The following is a 17,272-nucleotide window of genomic DNA, read 5'->3' as shown; positions in this document are numbered from 1 at the left end:
GACAAAAGAGAGTAAGCCTAGATTCTAAACAGGCCTATTAATTTCTGATTAAAGCTTTAAAATTTTGATCTTTGAAATTTCAGTTCACTTCTGCTTTAAGCTATTAAAGATCAGATCTCTGCTGAGACAGAAGTCAGGCTGGTATACTCAACCATTCTGTCATTTCTGTTATGCATTTTCTGATTTATTTCTGTTTACCTCTATTGTGATATACTTCCAGTCAACCACCATGTATTTGTCTCTGAACGGGAATCCTCGGGCCCAATTTGAATAATCAAAAACACTTCCGTCTGTCCAGAGATATGTGTTCTCACTGTTAATGTCATTCAGCCCAATCCATGTTTCACTGGCAACATCCTTTAGGTGGAAGGTGAGGAAAGCTGAGATAGAAAATAGATTTAAAAAATAAAATGAAAAGTACTTGAGGAGTTTCCTTTTTTTTCAAATTCCATGTAAATCAAATTACAAATAAATCAACAACCAAATATCTTCTAAATATATTGGAAATACCAACCTCAGTATTATTAGGCTCTGAGTGAATGGTAAAAGAAAAAAATTACAATGGGTACTCAAGCTGAAGAAGTTTGATTTCAAGGAAAAAAAAGAGGTGGAAAAAAGAAAACATTTTTTGATAAAATTATTTAGTCTTCTTGGATATATAGAAATCACAGCCAGAAGTGACTTCAAAAGGATTGTCTTTCCCAAGGTAGCAGATATACATATCAACTGCAGATATGTAATTTCTGATGGATGTCTGTTTAATGTCTAACTTGAACGTCTGTGAGCATTTAATGACTATAAACTATTACAATTTATCCCATCTTTCAAGACCATGGGGAACAGATTATTCTATTCCTTCCACAGATGATGTTTGCTAAGACTTGGGAAGTGTCCTAATATCTCACTCCAGTCTTCACTCTGGATCAAACACCTCCAGGTCCTTCTTCCCAGGTTATTTGGGTCTGGAGGTAGGTTCATCCTCATCATTAGATGGTGAAATATGTGGCTTCATACATAGTGCTGTAAGGCTCAGGTGTCATACCTTGCACTTGGTTATTGTGTATAGAGACCAAATTGCCCCCTAATTCTCTACAAACACTTCTTGCTGAGTGCCAAGTTAGTTTCTCTTCTTCTCTGGATCCAAATATTTTATAACACTGTGGAGAGAATAAAGGATTAGACAGCCCTTCAGGTGTCAAAGAATATTAAGAGCATTGATTGGGATTAATTCTTCTGCATGCAAAGAGCTGCAGATGGGGCATCTGCTGGAACACAAATACTGTCAGCCAATCCCAGTGATATGTGCACAGCATCATTACCATCGTGTGGGGTCACTGCTGGGAAAGAGCAGACAACCACCAAAAGCTCTGGAGGAATTAAATTACCTAAAAGTAGGATTTTTGAGGGACTGGAACTATTTCCTGATTGTGAACCTAATTTGGAGCAGGTAGAAACTCCTCAGGTCGTTTTTTTGATTATATACCACAGATGGAGTGCTAAAACCTCAGCTCATGTGAGAACTCACATGAGTAGAACAGTGTCAGGAAGAAATGCCCTTCTGAATGGGTGTTTTCCCTGAATACCAGTGTAAAATATTTTTTGTGTATCTTCTGAGGGACAGAGGACACCCCTCCTCCCTTTTCATGCCCTTTGAATGCATAAAAGCTTTTCCTGTTGATTGCATCTGGGAATTGACTTTTGGTTTTCCTCTGTTGTTTGTTTGGGTTTTTTTTGAGTTGTTTAAAAAGTCCTATGTCCAAGTTTTTTTGCTTAACTTAGCAGAAAGTAATGCTTGCTTGTCTTTATATTTGATTTGACATTTATTGCTTTTTGTGTTATTCAGCTTAGGATGAGTTACTGTGATGGCCAATTACTTATGAAAAGTGTGACCTTTCATTTTTTCATCTTTGTTACTCAAAAAATCAGTGTTACATTTACAGATAAGGATAATGGATCAGGATTTCCATGCAGTAGGTATGCCTAAAATAAGCAGAAGTATCTAGAAACTAGAAAAGCAGCTATAGCTAAAGGCACACACTCATTTACAAAAATTATAATTTCAAACATTCAAATCACCTTTTTTTGATATTTAGTTACAAGTTTGCCAACCTGAAAATGCACTTCACTGCCAACTAGCATACTTCTTAGTAAAATGGTGTTTAAAGAGAGAGAATTTATATAGTGAGATAAAAAGGATAGTTGTTTTCTTCACCTAGAGCAAATCTGCTAAATATGGCTGATATTTATTGCTGTACCTTATTTTCAAACAAAAGCCAGGTTTCAGGACATCCTCCCAGCAGTGGAAGTACAGGAGGAGCAAATCCAGAGTAAGTTGAATTTTGCCTCTCACAGATAAAGGCATTTTTCACAGCACAACTTATGTCTTTCCATAAGCCTGTAAAAAAATGGAATACAGATAATTGTTTAAAGATTGCAGAATACAGAGGAAGTCTTGTGTAACCACTACAGCAGTCAGGCTCAGATGGCATTTATAAAAAGCACAAATGAAACACGTTTACCCAAATACACTCCTCCTTCCTCTGCAATATGTTTCTTTTCTAAATGATGACACAGTTTCAAACTTGAGTGTGTTATGAAAAGATGTCAGTATTGTTGAACTACCTCTCTATGGGGTAGCCTCAAATTTATGTACCAAACATTTTGGATTTTGATGCTAAATTTTACCCAAATATTTCTTGTTGCTATTTTACTCACCAAAATCTTCTGACATTATCACACAGTTTTCATCATTATTTGCAAAATTGGGTTCATTTGGAGCCCAGGCAACATAATTCACTGGGCTGTCATCCAGCCATCTGGAAGAAACAAGGGGACAGTGGCTGCCAGCAGACATCTCAGCAGTCAGTTCCTCACAAGGTCTCTTTGGGCACAGGGCTAAGCAAGGTATTAGCAGCAACCAGAGGGCAAAATCTCTACATATCCTGGAGAGGACATAGCCACAGCCCTGCTGCTGCCTCTCATCTCTTTAGTACTACCACATTCAAGGCATGGATGGGCATCCTTCACATCCCAGAAAGGTGTTCACCTGAAAGTCTTCTACAAATGGATTGTTAAAACAAGTTTTCTACCAGAAATTTCAGAAAGCTGTTGGAGTAGACGCTACTTATGCTTCTAGCTTCCAGCTCACCTAACTTGAACCACATGGGAATAATTTTATTTAATCCTTACGTATACATCTTATCAAAACTTCCCAGGCTTTATCTGTAGCCATTGGAGAGCTGGTCAGGGTGAATCTCACCATTAGGTAGATGTCAAGAGTGGGTCAAGTAAATAACATCTTGAAATCAGCTGTTTCTCCTCACTACTTATGCAAGGTTGCAGTTCTCATTGTGTAAGGCATTAAGTGAGCTGCATCCTAGCCATGAATTTTTATTGGGTTTGCTCTCCCAAGTTTGGAAGGAAAATGCATTTCTCTGCTTAAATACAGAAGAATGCAATACTTTGGATCTGAGACATCTCCTTAAAACCATCCAGAAGTCAGTTGCACAACAGTTTTTAACTTGTAAAATGAAAGCACACAGAAATGCTCCCTGAAGATGAAATTACCATCATTTGTTGTCCATTACCAGTTTTTCTTTACTCACCTGAATCTCTGATCAAAGCTGACAACTAAGCCAATGAAAAATGATTTTCCTCTGTGTTTTGTGTAAATCTAAAATAGAAGTAATTAATTGTTAAGCACTAAATTGCTCCTCACTGTCAAGTAAAAATCTGAAAGGCAATTAATCATGCCTGTGATTTATTTTCCTTTTTTTTTTTTCTAACTTGAGCCTCACATAAACATATGGTAGGTTCAGACTTAGGTTTCAAGCAGGCAACAGAGATTTGTGGAACATTCTGGAGTTAGGAACCCACTGGACAGGAAAGTAATTATTACTGTGCTGAACACTACATATATGAGAAAAGATAAGCAACCTGGGCCTGAACTATCCTTTGCTGCACCTTTAATATTTGCATACCTCTTTAATACTTGCATTTTCCTCTACCTATTAAAAACAATAGTAATTTTACTGGTCCTGAACAAATCTATTTCTCTATAAATAAGTAATGTAGGAAAATAGCTCAGGACTCCAGCCTTGCTAAATACTTTGTATGTTCCCTGTATTTTATCACCTGCTGTGCTTCAAACTTCTCCTATATATAATTGTTAGGCTTTCTGCTTACATAGTGCCACAGAAATCGTCTTTTGCTTTCTTTCTCAATGACAACAAGATCAGCAAAGTTCTTCTGACAAATTCTCCGTGCTTCTTCCATATGGACATGTTCTTTGCTGAAATAGTACTGCTTATTTTCATATATAACCCATCCATCACTGGTGAGCTGATAGTCTGAAAGATAAAGAATCATATATAATGCTTTCCTATCTAGTCTGTACAAAGTCTGAGAACTACACAGTAATCTTTGTAAAGAGGGGAAAAAAACCTACCAAGTTTGTAATTTGCTTCAGGCTTTATCAATGTACCTGTAAAATAGAAGATTTTCATAAGCAACATCCCAAATTAAAAAAAAAAATCTGAGACATTTGCTTAAGTAGTTTCATATGCTTTGTAAAATAAATGGGGAAAAAGCCAAACACACCAAGCAAACTTTGAATCACATTATGCATTTTCAAGAATTTAGAGCAGATTCTGCCCTATTAAAGTAAGTGTATAATTTAGAAATATTTAGCTAGTGAAAAATATGTACATTACAGTAATGTATAACCAAAAGCACTATGTCAAAAAATCCATGTTTCACAGTAAATTTGAGGTAGATTAATCAAAAATTACTTTGAAAATTTGTTCTAGTATTTTCACTTGATAGTCTATGGTTACTTTTTTTTAAATATTATTGGGATTAGAGACAAACAAAATAATCCAATATAGTAAATTCTAAAGCTTACTGAGATGGTAATAGGCTATCCACAAGTACTGAAAATGTAATGCTGGTTATTTGCTAGTGTCAGTTGTAATTTCCAGTGTGTCAATGAATTCTTTCTTTCCTGATGACTTGGCTTTTACTAGGACAGTCTGTTTTAAGAGTCCCAGAGAGCCAATAGATATCAAACTCAAGTTTCTGATTACAGGTTGAACCAGGAGGAAGCAAATTAGCTGTATTCCCAGAGCCAGCTATAGCCTCTCAAAGGAAACTCTGCTTTCATATGAATACCTGTTATTTTGTACCTCTGGACTACTAATTCTCACATTTCTTCTGTGGTTTGATGGACAGAAACACATTACTATAGAAATGACAGAAATAGTTTGATGAGAAATAAACAACCACAAAAAAGAAAAATCAAGTAAAATTATTTTGGGATCATTTCAACATTTCTTCTTAAGTATTTAGTGAACAATAGAACTAAAATAATCTAGATGTCTTCATTATTAATTTATATACTTCTGGTCATTTTAAGATTTTATTGTTTAATCCTAATATAACTGTAACATTCATTGGTTTTGGAAAGCTGGAATATCTTTTGTGAATAGGTGTCTTGAGTGCACATGAGGGAATTCACATCTGAGCACGTCTTCTCTCATGCTGCTCATCACATCATCTAGATTCACAATTAAAAGATTAATTTCTTGGGTTTCTTTCTGCTTTTGAAGGGTCATCTCGGATCAAGATAAACTGAACAGAGTCCTTGTGTTGTGGTTTCTGAGCTCCTTCTGAGTAACCTCACCAAGAGCAGAGAGACACATCCATACAAAGCAGCATGCTCAGTGTGCCAGACAGGGCTGCACAGGATGTGCAGCTTTGAGCTGGTATGCAGAAATCAGGGCTTGGATGGTGCACTTGTGTGACTAATTTACCAAAAGGGAACAGTGATTCTTCCTTTTTGGTTAAGCAATTTTTCAATGTTACCATGGTGCCTTATTCACCCTTCAAGGGTTTTGTTGGCAGAGTCATCAAATCTTAGATACACTCAGTGTTTCTATGTACTGCTTATCCCTTTCCCTTCCTATTGTGCCTCCTCGTAGTTCCCTGTGTGCATCCAACTTTCTTTTCATTTCAAGAAGGTCTTAAAAGTCTCCTTCTCCATGGAGATGCACACTTTTTATACTCAGTTTGCAACCAGGGAGCAGGGTTGTAGAAGTAGAACTGAGCAAGCAAAACAAGTTCTATCATTGTCAGCTGTCACTTGAGCTCTTCAGCCCATGCAGACCCCATCTCTATCTCCTGCTGGGGGGCACCCCAACATCTGTCAGGTCTATTTTGTGAGCCTGGCACCAAGTGGGGGTGTTTTGGAACGGGGGCCCTGCTTTCCAGGCAGAGCTGGTGGATGCAGGAGTCCATCAGGGTTACACCAACCTCCACTTTTGATCAGATTGGGTTTTCAGAGTTGGTGGTTCTTATAGCAACTGATCCCCCTCCTAGTTCCCATTAACTGTTTCACAGTGGGAAGCAAAGCTTTTTTCACTTCCACAGAGAGAACTCTAGCATCCTGCATCTATATCTATCCCAGGTAAGCCTGAAGCAGATAGAAATAGAGGGAATAATAAAAGGAGAGGAGATAAATACCTTTGCTTCACAAATTTATTGAACCCATGCTGGAAAGAGATAAAACTAGAGATGAAGTAATAGGGTCACTCTAACTTCCTGCACCCAAGGACAAGAGAAATGTTTCAATTCATTCTGCCTGCTTTATGTGTTGCCTTCACTGCAGCTGGTTTTAAAATGAACAATTCCCAGTGTCCTTCTTCCTTTCAATTTGTTTAAATCCATAAAATTTGCTTTTTAAGCTTGTGTTTATTGCTCCAATTAAATGGGGAAGTAATAATACCTTTTTTTGTTTCACAAATCCAATTAAGTAAATGTTCACAGCGCAAGTCGTTCCAGCGCATTTGGGGTGATCTATTAAACATGACACAATGTTCAAGTTCTTTGTAGTTGTTGGGTTCATTTTCCTCCCAGTTCTCATAAATTACCTGTGTTGGAAATACATATCAATTACCGTGTGATTTGAGCTGAATAGAAGTAATTGAGATTGCCATCGTGACACACTTTCAGTACCTCATCATCTCAAGTACCTTTTTTATGGGATCAGTAGGAGTTTGAACAGACCTGAGAGAGCTGTGGAGGTCATGCTGGTCAGGTCACCTTCCCCACCACCCTCTGAAGAAGGTGAAGAGACTTCATGGTAAGGAAAACCATGTGTCTGATAAAAGAAAAACTGAGGGACAGAGGGAGTCACATTGATCTTGTTTTGTGAAAGCTGGCAGCTGGACTTCCCTGTACTGCCACACAGCAGTGCCCGTTTTTGTGAAGGTCTAAGGGCACAGACTGACAAAGGTGGGATATAACGTGGTACCAGGGGTGAAACAAAGACACTGCAGCTACTCAGTATATATTCTATTTTCTGAAAGACAGAAAGTCAATTAATATCCAGCAAATAAATACTCACAGGGGAGCCATCAACCCAGGAAAATCCTTCGTCAGGATTTAAGAGAAACAAACCGATCCAGAAAGCCTGAGTGTTCAGTCCCTTGTCCCTAAAATAATGCATACAATAGAGATATATGAGCATAGAAAGAGAGGCTGGGATATACTGAAAAGCACAGAATTATCCTGCTTTCTGTCCCAGCTGAACTGGGAGCTGTGGCCCAAAGCCAAGTTCACTCCCTGCACTCTGCCAGGGAGGTGATTGTGCTCTGTGTTGGGCTAAGACTTCCAATATTTAAAAATAAGTTAAAGCGATGTGGCCCAGAGCCAGCTCAGGTTCCCATCCCTGTGGATGTAGCACAGATCTTGGTTGTAGTATGAGGTCAAATACAGAGACTTTAGCAAAAGTAAAGCATAAATAGATGTTTATTTAACTAATAAGAATAGTGAGGATTGATTTTCAACTGTTTTCATTTGCTTCTTAGCTCTTCCTAAGTTGTTTAGTTAATATTTCATACTCTCTATCTTGTCATGCTTATGGATCAAATAAAATTACCATTTCAGTCACTGCATAACAGAAAGATTTCCTTCCACAAATATTTTATACTCTAAAGCAGAGACTTAACAGACAAATAAAGCCACATTCAAGTGATCACAATACTGAAATATATTTAAAAATTGAGGGTAAGATCACAAAAACTTCTCAATAGGAAAGTTTTAAATCTGTTTCAGAAAGTAAACCTCAGTTCTGTACTATGTGAAACAGTTTTGGTTAAAAAGCTGTATATAATGTGTCATTGACCTGCCTTGACATTATGGAATACAATCAGAATATTGGTCTAACTTGAGGGGAAAATAATGTCACAGTTTATATGCCATGAGCAAGACACAGCAACTGCGATGCTACCAAAGGTTAATTAAAATGAATTTCTCTTTGATTTCAGGATTCTTCAGTTTATAGTCAGAAAAAAAAAAATCACGTTAAGTCCTTGAATTTTAGTTTACATTACACAGGAACTCAAGGGATTGTTTTGCATGAGTTGGTTAAAGAAGAATTGCAGACAGTTACAAAATGCCAGTTAGAGCTGAATATTTTATTTTCTCCCTTTAGGAAGAGGGACTAACATGTAAGAAATTGATAAAAATTGGAAAACAGCCTTTCTAAAACCTTTGATGAAAATTACCAAAATATTAAGCCTCTTTGAAATACCCAAGATTTTTTTTTTAAAGCAATGTTACAGGATGCAAAAATCTTGTATCAATGTAATTTAAATTTCATTGGTTTTATTCACTCACTTGTTCAGCTCCAGATATGTTTGAAGTAATTTTTATTTAACGTAGCAGGAACATGAAAAAGAATCTTTATGCAAGTACTCACGAAGCTAATTGCCATAATAAAATTTGATCTTCTCTTGTATTGATTGTGACCAGATTTCCACCTATTTCTCTACAGAATTCTTCAGCTTCAAACCAAGATTTCTTTTGGTTTCCCTCTCTCAAAAAAAACTATTGAGAACAAAAAGTAAGAACAAATTAGTAAATTTGTGAAGCTTATGAAATATGTGTCATTAAAATCGACATCATTTTAGCACGCCTTTATTCTTGAGTGACACAACATGACACCTGTCCAGGCCTCTAATATTAACATTAAAATGTGAAGTGTAAATATTTTTTTCTTAGCATCATCTATTTTAAAACTAGGCAAAAGTAGTATAGGCATCTGGGGAGAACAAAAGGTATCAGAATGTATAGAAGAGAAAAAACTAATCTGTAACTTAATTGGAACTTTGTCCACTGAAAAGTGCAAAAAAAAAATGGAAAAACTCAACCATTTTTACAGCAGAAAGCAGAAGATTTTTGAGAAAAGAAAGGGGCAGGGTAAGACAGTGAGTTAGACTAGAAAAGATAAAATGGATACAGAAAATTGTTTGGCCACGTGTGGACCCCAGCTGAGGAAAAGGTTTTTGTATTGAGATGAAAGCATACAAATACAAAATACACTCTCTGCCATGAGGAACACACATTCTTGGACTAGGATATGTTTAACAGGACTAAGTGCTTGACATTTTATAGAAATTATAATTAACAATTTGGTAAATGGCAGAACGATTTAATCATAATTACATGTGACACAGAAGCTCAGACTCCTGTAAATACAGGAATAAAATCAGCTCTGATCTCCCAACAGGCAGAAAGTCTCAGGAAAGAAAGTGAGAGCAGATTTATACAAAGACATGGAAGAGCAATGCTGCATATTTATTTACTTCATCTGTATTGCCTTTTCTTTCCTTTTTTCCTTTGCAAAAAAGGAGAAATTTTTAAGGCATTTTTAGCTAAATCAAGAGAATGCTCATAGGTTTTACTTGCTGTAGAGAGTCACCAACTAAACCCAGATCCAAAAGTATGGCTACTGGTATCACATGCTGTGTGGGAAAATGTTGTCAGAGGGAAACGTTTTGTCTCAGAAACATTGTTTTATGTAAATGACACTGCCAGCTCTTGAATTGTAATACCGTGTTTTTCTGATGTTCCAAACTCCTGTAAGCAAATAAATTAGGTGAGGTTCTCACCTGGCATTTATATAAAAGAAATCCTATTTCTAGCACCCTGTGTTCGTCATTTCCCGTTGCTGACTTTCGTTACGTTTGATGGATCTTTTTCCCCGTGTTTTCTGGCTTTGATTACAAAAGAGAAGATCATTCCCAAGTAATGCCCCAGCATCCTGGTGACCAGGGCACTGTCCCCTGGTCTGGGCCATGCTGGGTTTCCCAGTGAAGGGCACACACACTTACCTTGAGGCAGGAGTCTGCCCGCGAGGCTCTGTCCCAGCCTTCGGCACACGCGGCCACCGGGACCTGGCCCGGAGGAGCTGCAGGTGGTGCTCCTGCTGCCCGCTGTTTGCAAAGATAATTTGATGTCTTCTCACAGCTAACAACATCCCATAATCCAGCTGCAATTCCGGTTCCCATGACAACACAGCCTTGCTCTTTCCCTTTTTGATGTGGAAAAGAAATGAGTAAAACCAAGGAATGAGACCTTTGCTTTTATTAATTGAAAATTATGGAAAGAAAGATGCAGATTTTGAATATTAAATATATCCTGGATATAAAACTATTTTTAATATCAGCTGTCTGAGGCCAGATATGGGCCAATGAGTCCTACATACACAGCTTTACCAAAACCAGAGTTTTGCAGCTTCAGGAAACAGATCTTCCTTATCTTGCCAGCCTGGGGGAAATCACGGGGAAAATGGCCTTGATTAAATTTACATACCTAGTATATGACCTGACAACTACTTTGGAGTTCTCAATACCCTGGTAACTCAATTTCAAGAAGGACGAAGTCAAGTGCAGCAGGTTTCTCTGAAGGCATAGCTAGCTGTGTGAAGGCAGGAGCTCACAGGTAGCTGCCAAGCTGTATTGCTGAAATGCCAAACTGCTTCACGTCCACTGCTCATTTCTCACATATTCACATTGTAGGTCAAAAATCTGTCCAGAATGACTTTTCTAAGGCTGATGAGCTGTTGTTAACTGGTGTTAAAAATGGCCAAAATAATTATACCATGGACCAAGTTAACTCCTACACGGCATTGCCTTCAGTCTAACCTGCCAAAATCTGTCTCTGCACACCTTGGCAGGAGGTTTTCTTACACCACCACCTGCAGCTCAGCTGTGACAGGGCTGGTTGCACTGGTGTCAGGCACAGTGACACAGCAATGGTGTTGGCCACCTGCAGCCACAGGCACAAAACACAGTGCCCACTCTAATTTCTAACCGGGGGAATGGGAGCACAAACTGTGTGAGCTGTGCTGCTGTGGCAGGGGTGGAGCCATGCAGAGCTTACCTGGCATGCCTGTGTTCCAGTGTGTGAAATGAGCAGTTTCTCCATTGGTCCACCTGAAACTCCCTCGTTCCTCTGTGTCAGAGAGGCCGATCCAGAAATATCCTTCAGACCTCAGCCCCGTCAGACTAATCAGGAAGCTTTGTTCATTTCTGCAGTGAGAAACAGTGTCCATTCACAGCCTGTGAGTGTGCAATACTCATCTCAGGGATACAGAGGAGTGTTAACATGACCCCAAAACAGAAGCTCCTCAGTGATGTCCCAGCAGAGCCCTGGCAGCCTTTAAACTGCAGTCAAAAGAATTTCAGGGGGAACAACTTTCTCCTTACAGCTGAGTGCATCTGAAACATCACAAATTGCTGCTCCCATGGGCTTCTAGTTGTATTCTACTCTTTTCACTGTCTTTCCAAGTCTCTGAAGTGCCTCAAACAGACCACCAAGACGGGACCAAGCTGTCAGCTTTGCTACCCATCACCTCTGAAGGCAGTCATGTTCCTCAGGGGCCATGTAGCCTCTGAAGCTTGACAGGGATGTAGGTAGATTAGAGATGATACCTCCTGGCTGTGGGAGAGGGCAGGTTCTGGGGAAGATTTCCTACATTTGTTCAGAATTTGCCTTAGAAGGTAGTTTAGGAAAATATTTTTATTAAACTTTCCCTACCATAATGAGAAACTACCTACCATCTACCAATAAGTAGATGAAAATTGTAGTACCTACTTTCCAACAGAAAAAAATCCCAGCAAACCAAAAAACCCCAAAGAACCCAACTAAACAAAAAAGAAAAAGAAAAAAAAAACCAAAACACCCCCCCCCAAAAAAAAACAAAAAACAAACAAAAAAAAAACCACTAAAGCCAGAAGTTGCTTTAATTATGAATTAAAAGAAAAGAGGAAACTGTTTAATGCAAGAAGCCCTGAAATTTGAAAGTTGCTGCAATGGATTAAGTGATAGCTGTGCAACATTGAGGTGTTTGGTTTGGGGTTATTTTTCCTGCATGGATAATCTTTCCATGCCTTGCTGCAATAATATTTTTTGAAAATGCTGATGAAATACTTTGATGGGATCAAAAAATGGAAAATTCTTGGAAGTTTCTGCATTAAAAGCATTGCTTTTTAAAGAAGTTATTTTCCCACCTGCTTTCCACCGTAGCTAGATAAGCTTTGCTCTGTTCACATGTCTTATTTGCTTCTGAGAATGTCAAAAGTGCAGAACCCACCAAGTAACAGTGAAAACCATATCTTTTCCAACCCTGTGACAAACATAAGATTTTTAATGTGCAATGAAAAGATACTTCAATGTAGAAATTTCTCTGCTCTTTTGTGTAAAAATTTTAAATGCTCAACTTGTTGCAGCTGAGTTTAAAACAAAGATGAGACTGGGCTGATATGTTAGCAAATAAAAGCTTTTTTTTTTATGCTGTTCACTCCTACAGAAGGCCTTTTTGTTTAAGTGATGGCATTAAGATCTGAGTTTTCATCTCATTTTTGCATACATGACTTTTCAAAGAAAATTGTGACTATCCTATTTGCTGTGGCTTTCCAGTGCTCTGTAAGGTTGAGATTATGCAAACTGAGTCTACAAGGAGCCTGTGATTTATTCAGGGGCACCAGCAGCTCCAGCTTTCCAGAGCTGCACAATCAAACATAATGAAATACCAAATATTGCAATACAGAAATGAATTCACGTACAAGCACAGCCCCCCAGAGCTGTCCCTGTCACTCCAAGTACAAGGAGTGAGGAGATTGTCTCAGCCAAGAGGAATCCAGAAGTGCTTGTTTCCAGGGAAAGGAGGACTATCAGTAAAACAACCCCACTTCTTCCTGCTCTTCCAGAGATCTCTGCTGACCAATACAGACACAATGCTTCTCTGAATCACAGGGCGGCTCATCTGGGGACGGAGGGCAAGGCAGTATTCACTTACATCTACATGAACCTCAACTTTCTTGAAAATTTTCAGAACAGAAATGAAAAATGCACATCTATTATTAAACTGCTAGTAGGAAAAGACCAGGTTGCCTCAACAGTAGATTTTCTATGATACAAAGATAGTATCCAAAAGAAGCAAGAACTAGTAAATCAATTCCTGTACATTTTTTCAAAGAACATTATTTATGAGAGAGCATTTACTTTCTGGCAGCCTGGGTCCTGGATTGTCTCTTTTTCAGAGGATTGTGATGAAGGCTTCTTTTTACAGATGTAACCCAGTTGCTTATTACAAGCATCAGTTGCCCAGTATCCATCCTAGAATAGTAGGGAGAAGGAAAAAATGTCAAGAAAGGGCACACAAAAGCACAGCTAGTGGTTTTTCTCTTTCTTCACATGGCCAGCTGGAGATTTATTTTTAAAAGTATACATGCCTGTTAGTGCTAGCTTAAGATTTAATGCTGTTTTCAGGTGAAAGAAGGAAATTTACATTTTGAAGTCTCAACATTACTTCTTATCATAACTTTTAAATTAAAAAGGTTTGTAAAGATCCATCTCATCTGCGCTTATAGGATCTGCTTTTGGAGCAAGACTATTTCACTACACTGCTGGAAAAAAGATTGATTAAACAGAAGTAATGCCCATCTGCTAGGGCTGCAGTAAATCTAACTATTTTATCCATCAAAGAATCTGAATTTTATTGATTACTTTAAAAAATATAGTCTATTTGAGAAGAATTTTCCCCTCATCCTCCCCATAAAATCTGGTTTAGGTCAAATTCTTTTGGTGTCTAATACTGGCAAACATTAACATTATTGTATGACAAAAAAGAACAGCATGTATTTCGTACCAGCATTTAAATTTTTTTCCTTTCAAAATTCATGACACTTTTTGTGTGTGCATACATGTGCATGCACATGCAGGTAAATGTATCAAACAATCACATCTTGCAAGAAAATAAGGTTTGTGAGTCAAGCAGTCAGAAATACTATAGAATTTTACATTATTTTTTTGGCAGGTAGATGACAGCTGGAGAAACATGTCCTAGTGCCAGGAATCTGTCTCTCAATGCCAGGTCTCAGTGACATGACACTGAGGGACAAAATTGTCTATCTGCTTGGAATATGAGGTATGCAAATAGCACCTATGGTACCCATATAGGGTATTAACTAGTCATCCCTAGTTTAGCTCTTCCAGAGCTTAAACTTCTTCTTTGCTGGAACAAAGGGAAAGAATTTAATGTAAAATTTCTGGATCAGAATTTTCACCAGACAAGGAATTTCAGAAGGGGGTACACGGAAAATGCTTCCTCTCCTCCTGATGTCTCCTGACCTCTGAACTTGTCTTCTGGTTGATACCAAATTTTGGAGCAAAACTATTTCAAGGTAACATAAGGAATGATCCCTGATTGAGCACAGGAGTGATTCTGGGTGGATGCCTTGCTGTGAGATGAGTGCCTGCTGTACCTGCCCCTTCACGGCGGCGCAGCGCTCCGCACCCTCGGCATGGGTGGGATGCTGGCGCTGCCACTTGGTGAACGTCACAGGGGTCCCATCACTCCACTCGAAGTAGAAGGGAGCCTTCAGGTCGTTCAGACCCAGCCACAGCTCTTCTGTAGGCTCTGAAGCATGACAAGAAATAGGTTTGGTTATTCTCCACTGTGCAGTGAATGCTCCCACATGCAGAACAAGCAGGGAGTGATAAATTTGGCATGTGGTACACAAGAGGTGGTCTTTGTGCTTTGATAAAAATGCTGTTTCCTCTCAGATCTCTATGAGAGATACATTGTGGAAAAACCATCAGATTCCATTCAGAAATGCAGATTTTAATGAACATAAGGCTCTTTACAGGTGGCAGAAGGTTTTTGCAAGCTTTGTGTGAGCATCCAGATGAAGACACGGAATGGCTGGACATTAGAGGACCTGTTGGCCCATCAGGTGTGTTCACCAAGGCCAGCAGCTGCCGTGCCAGGACTGGTTACTACAGATCCAAGGAGTATCAGAAGTGAAAAGATATTGTTTTCTTATAGGGATATATAGCAAGAGGTTAGCATCAGCAAGATGTTTGAATCTCAGCAAGAAGCTTATCTTCTGGGTTTGTAACTCTGTTCTAAAGCCTTGTACGTAGAATTTAGGTGCCAAAAGTGCAATCATAAGAGATCTTTATGTGTCTCTGGAAAGAATACCTTTTTTTTTGTTTTCTTCTCCTCCTTTATAATGTTTTACAATGTGGATTATTCCTTGATAAACACAGATATAGTTCTGTATTTATGCAACAACATAAAAGAGCATGGTAAGTTGGATTCAGTCTTTCACTTGTGATATTTCAGAGAAACATTTAACTTTAATATAAAGTTCAGCTTTTATGTCACAGATGGAGCAAGTGCAATACAGGCCCACATATATACTCACTGTAACCAAGCTGTGACACTAGAAAGCTGTGTTCAGCAATGTTGTGGATGCTTGCCAAATCCCCATCTTGCTTTTTACATGAAGACAGAGCATCTTCCCATGTTTTGGGGTCCTGGTGAATGCTGTAGCAGTGACCTGCATATGGCCACCAGCCATCTGTGCACTGAACAGGCCTCAATTCCCCTAAAATCAGAACACAATTTTTCAGAGCAAGAGGAAAATAGAGGACACTAGAATGAGGTCTCTTGAGTACTCTTTACAAAAATGGAACCATATGAATAAACATAAAGCTGTAGTTGGCAATGCAAAATACATTCAAACTAAAAACAAATATCATTAAGGAACAGGATGCTAAATTGGTGAATAGAATGAATTCTCCTTAAACAGAGAACCACTGAAAAATACCCACATTGTTTCAGAAATGCAATTTGAAATAATGATCTGTGAGAAAAGAGAGAACAAAGCAGACATCAGCCTCTCCTCTCTTTGTCCCCCAGAGGCACTCAATCTTGTGCTGACTGTGGTGACTCACATTGGCTCTGCCTGCTGGCCTATGGTTTCTCACAAACAAACTTATTTTTCAGGTATGTAAAAGCATGAAGCAGTTCTTTGACAACTGCAGGTCAGTAAACCTTGTAAATTAGGGGGGACTTTGCATATGCTCTCAGCGGCCTTTTCATAACTTTTATTCTTAGAAACATACCTTGGTCTTGCTTTAAAAATAGTATCCTGCTGCTCCTGCTCTGCTCATACGAAACCAAAGCACTGCAAACTGCAGACATCAGACACAGAAGGACTTTTTTCATGAATATATGAGTAGCTGCAGGTATTCATCTGTAGCAAAGCAGGATAATATTTCTACCATATTTATGCAAATTGGCCTTTTGGCTCTGGTTACCATGACGGAACCTCTACAATCTGTCTTGCAAGAATGAAAGACAGAGTGATGGAACAAAATAATAATATTCTCCTATGAATGTTTAATATACAAAGGGAGAAAAAATGGCAGCATATGAAAGTCTGTGTGTCGTGTATAGCTGTGTTTTTCAAAGGTTTCTAACATCTTTGTTAAAAAATAATGTTGCATACGAGTTTCTTTTTCTAGAAGTGTCATAAAAACCTTTCTTTTTATTTGACTAACCTACCTTTGGGCATAATATCAGGCTTTGAACCAAAGGATCCTTTTTTACAAATGTAGCCTAGCCTCTGGTTGCATGCCTGGTTTTCCCATTTACCATTCTTTCTGGGATTCAACAGTCCGCAGATTTTCCCAGGGAGCAGGGAAGGACTTCCTTTAAGTAAAAGATAAAATAGAATATCACAGTAGGAAATTAATAAAAAATACTAACAGAAACATCACATTACGAGTGGAAGCATCTGTCTTTTATGATTGCTTGAATCACTAATAGGGAGAAGCCCTTCCCTACAGGATAACTGCCTTGAAGTTTATACAATGCTACCTTTAGTCAATACTCTGAGAGAGAAATAATGCCCCTCCACTGACTTTGTTATCAGGATAGTACTGGGAAATGTCTTATTCTTTTCCTGACACTTCGGTTCTCACAGGAAGAACTGCTGAAACTGGACATTTATCTTGTGTCAAAATATTCCAAACTTCTGAATATTGGGTTTTAAGCTATATTATCCTTCCAGTATATTTCAAGAGTTTCACAGTTCTGCTTTCCTATGAAATACCTTTTTTATTTTCTGTTGCAGTG

At 38.4% G+C, this 17,272-nt stretch overlaps 1 protein-coding gene across 2 annotated transcripts in view; it reads right to left on the bottom strand.

Moving 5' to 3' along the window:
- Positions 1-17,272, bottom strand: part of LOC311163422 (macrophage mannose receptor 1-like) — a 33,287-nt gene that overhangs the window by 11,464 nt on the left and 4,551 nt on the right. For both annotated transcript variants that reach the window (XM_084222266.1, XM_084222267.1), the window contains exons 5-21: positions 16,700-16,846; positions 15,555-15,737; positions 14,610-14,764; positions 13,348-13,461; positions 12,354-12,469; positions 11,224-11,372; positions 10,173-10,372; positions 8,759-8,886; positions 7,403-7,490; positions 6,782-6,926; positions 4,448-4,483; positions 4,186-4,349; positions 3,606-3,673; positions 2,716-2,816; positions 2,256-2,395; positions 1,043-1,157; positions 199-380 (exon numbers count right to left, since the gene is read on the bottom strand). In XM_084222266.1, the coding sequence (XP_084078392.1) occupies positions 199-380; positions 1,043-1,157; positions 2,256-2,395; positions 2,716-2,816; positions 3,606-3,673; positions 4,186-4,349; positions 4,448-4,483; positions 6,782-6,926; positions 7,403-7,490; positions 8,759-8,886; positions 10,173-10,372; positions 11,224-11,372; positions 12,354-12,469; positions 13,348-13,461; positions 14,610-14,764; positions 15,555-15,737; positions 16,700-16,846 (2,231 nt within the window). The remainder of the gene's footprint in view (positions 1-198; positions 381-1,042; positions 1,158-2,255; positions 2,396-2,715; positions 2,817-3,605; positions 3,674-4,185; positions 4,350-4,447; positions 4,484-6,781; positions 6,927-7,402; positions 7,491-8,758; positions 8,887-10,172; positions 10,373-11,223; positions 11,373-12,353; positions 12,470-13,347; positions 13,462-14,609; positions 14,765-15,554; positions 15,738-16,699; positions 16,847-17,272) is intronic.

This window comes from Fringilla coelebs (genome assembly GCF_963513975.1).
Source record: "Fringilla coelebs genome assembly, chromosome: 1".
Classification (NCBI taxonomy): domain Eukaryota; kingdom Metazoa; phylum Chordata; class Aves; order Passeriformes; family Fringillidae; genus Fringilla; species Fringilla coelebs.
Note: the sequence above shows the minus strand (reverse complement) of the source record. Positions and strands in the feature narration are given on the sequence as shown.